The 2435-nt window shown below is 32.7% G+C and overlaps 1 protein-coding gene across 1 annotated transcript; it reads left to right on the forward strand.

Annotated features, from left to right (window-relative positions):
* Nucleotides 1-352: 352 nt before the first annotated feature.
* LOC111084336 (arachidonate 12-lipoxygenase, 12R-type-like) lies at nt 353-1734 on the forward strand (the record flags this gene model as incomplete). The annotated part of the gene is made up of 3 exons (XM_022381080.1): nt 353-478; nt 1258-1355; nt 1602-1734. Coding segments are annotated over 3 exons (357 nt in total), but the record flags the coding sequence as incomplete, so codon positions are not given.
* Between the last annotated feature and the right edge of the window lie 701 nt (nt 1735-2435).

Genomic DNA, 2435 nt, shown 5'->3' on the forward strand with positions numbered 1-2435 from the left:
GTTTCTCTTACCCAGACTTGTATATTATCACTATGTTTCTCTTACCCAGACTTATATATTATCACTATGTTTCTCTTACCCAGACTTGTATATTATCACTATGTTTCTCTTACCCAAACTTGTATATTATCACTATGTTTATCTTACCCAGACTTGTATATTATCACTATATTTCTCTTACTCAGACTTGTATATTATCACTGTTTCTCTTACCCAGACTTGTATATTATCACTATGTTTCTCTTACCCAAACTTGTATATTATCACTATGTTTCTCTTACTCAGATTTACATATTTCATTATGTTTCTCTCTGCCATACTGTTTATTAATCATGTCTTTAATTGTGTGTAGTGGGACATCAAGTCTATGTCCACCAAACTCAAACTTGACGCTAAATTAATCGGCCTAACCTCCGACAAGTGGGAATCTCTACAGGACCTTAAAAACATTTTCAAACTCAGCCTTTCAGAGCCGTCGGTAAGCCTTGTTTTTGTTTAACTTAGCCAACTTCTGTGATTAAAATCGCCTTTCTTAACCAAGAGCCATCTTAAGAAGGCGGAAGAAATGAATCGTTTATATTTATTTGTGGGGGGTAAAGCCATCAAAATAACTGATGGACTTGGAATAACTGGACATTATGTATTTATGTATTGAAGCATATTATGCTAACACAGAATTGAATCGACAAACAATAACTTCTAAGTATAATGAGGAGATTTTATTTTGAGGAACACACTACATGTTTCAACAGAACTTTGGCCATATCTGAAGAATATTGATAAATTTTCTGTCAAAACACGTAGTGTGTTCCCCAAAATAAAACCCCCTCATCATCTTTATACTACGTTATTTGTCAATTTACTACCAAATATTATAAAACCGTGTTCACTTTAATACAGATAGAAGTTTTTAATTAATTAATTTTTAATAGAAAATAGAACATACGCTTTTAACTCCATCTTAAGATGGCCTTTTACAGGGTGTCGGAATTATTATACTTAAAATATTTCAGTTTTTGTTTTAGCTTGAACTTTTGGTTGTTTAATCGACGTCTCACTTTTTAATATGCTAAAACATAAGTTTACTAATTAACTACGAAACTTTGGTTTCTTAGTTACGAAAAATTTTAATCGCTCGAGAAGTAGATAATTGGATCCTAATAGATGTTTCTTCTTGGAGCAAGTAGTTTGTTACTCAATGTTCATATTTTGTTTTATACTAAAATAAGAAATAACCAAACGCCCTCTATACTTCAGTGTTTGCCTCGGTGGAACGATGATAAATGGTTTGCCATGCAGAGATTGCAGGGACTGAATCCTATTTCTATACAGCTCTGTTTGGAAATTCCTGAAAGGTAGGTAAAATTTGAATAAAAGAACCCCAAAATGTTGTTTACATCAATTATTTAGCGAAAAAATACAAAGTAGGGTTACTAAAACAAGCATAGTTGTTAATTGCTATTTGATAACGAAGAATTAACTAGTAAATTTTCGAAAGTCCCATAACAAAATATAAAATCTACAAATATATTAAGAAAATGAAAACATGATTTTTTTTGCCACGTGTCACGAATGAAACTGATTCAGTCTCCATTTTCTAGCTTTGGAGCTAATGTGTTTGAGTTAGAGCCAATGTTGGAGAACCTGACACTGAGAGACGCGTTAGACGCACATCGCATATTCATTGTGGACTTGAAGATTTTGAAAAATCTTCCCTGCAAAGATGACAGAACAGTAAGTAATATCATACAGAATAAAATAGACATATTCTCGTCTATCAGATCCTGTGATTAAAGGTTTTTTTTTTCTTTTGCTCAGATACATCAAATCAATTCAACACTATGTTTGGTTTTTTTTTTCAGGGTGGTTGGCCATATTGTTTGCCTTTCAGTTTAGCTCTGTACACATTTTGTTAGCATATAAAACACTCCATCTTAGAGGCCTGATGTAGCGTTGTACATTTATTGAAATGAAAAGAATATACAAGACGCAGGTTATTCACGATTGTCGTTTTCTTACGTAGTTATTACCAAATAAAGTTTGAGTTTACACCTTCCTCCCCTCCTCCGGCTTCAAGTGTATATCAACTGAGGTATTCAGTTCATCTACTGACAGAGTCCTCCCACTGGTGGCTCAACGGTAACATAAGAGATTGTAACGATAAAATTCGAGGCTCGATTCCTGCGGTGGAACTTGTACAGTCTTCTAAACGATAGGTTTTAGAAGTTTTAGTAAAATTTAAAGTACAAAAACTTAAAAGAGTATTTTAAAACAAAATTTTATTTTGGGCAGGAATACAAAAATCTAAACACTTAGGTCTGTTTTATTGCTGTTAGGTTTTAAGTTTTTCCTCTTTACACAAAATATACCTCGTTTTTCCCAGATTTTTTATTTAATGAATTGTTTGTTTGTTTTGAATTTCGCGCAAAGCTACA

The sequence above is a fragment of the Limulus polyphemus genome, unplaced genomic scaffold, assembly GCF_000517525.1.
Source record: "Limulus polyphemus unplaced genomic scaffold, Limulus_polyphemus-2.1.2 Scaffold17213, whole genome shotgun sequence".
Lineage (NCBI taxonomy): Eukaryota > Metazoa > Arthropoda > Merostomata > Xiphosura > Limulidae > Limulus > Limulus polyphemus.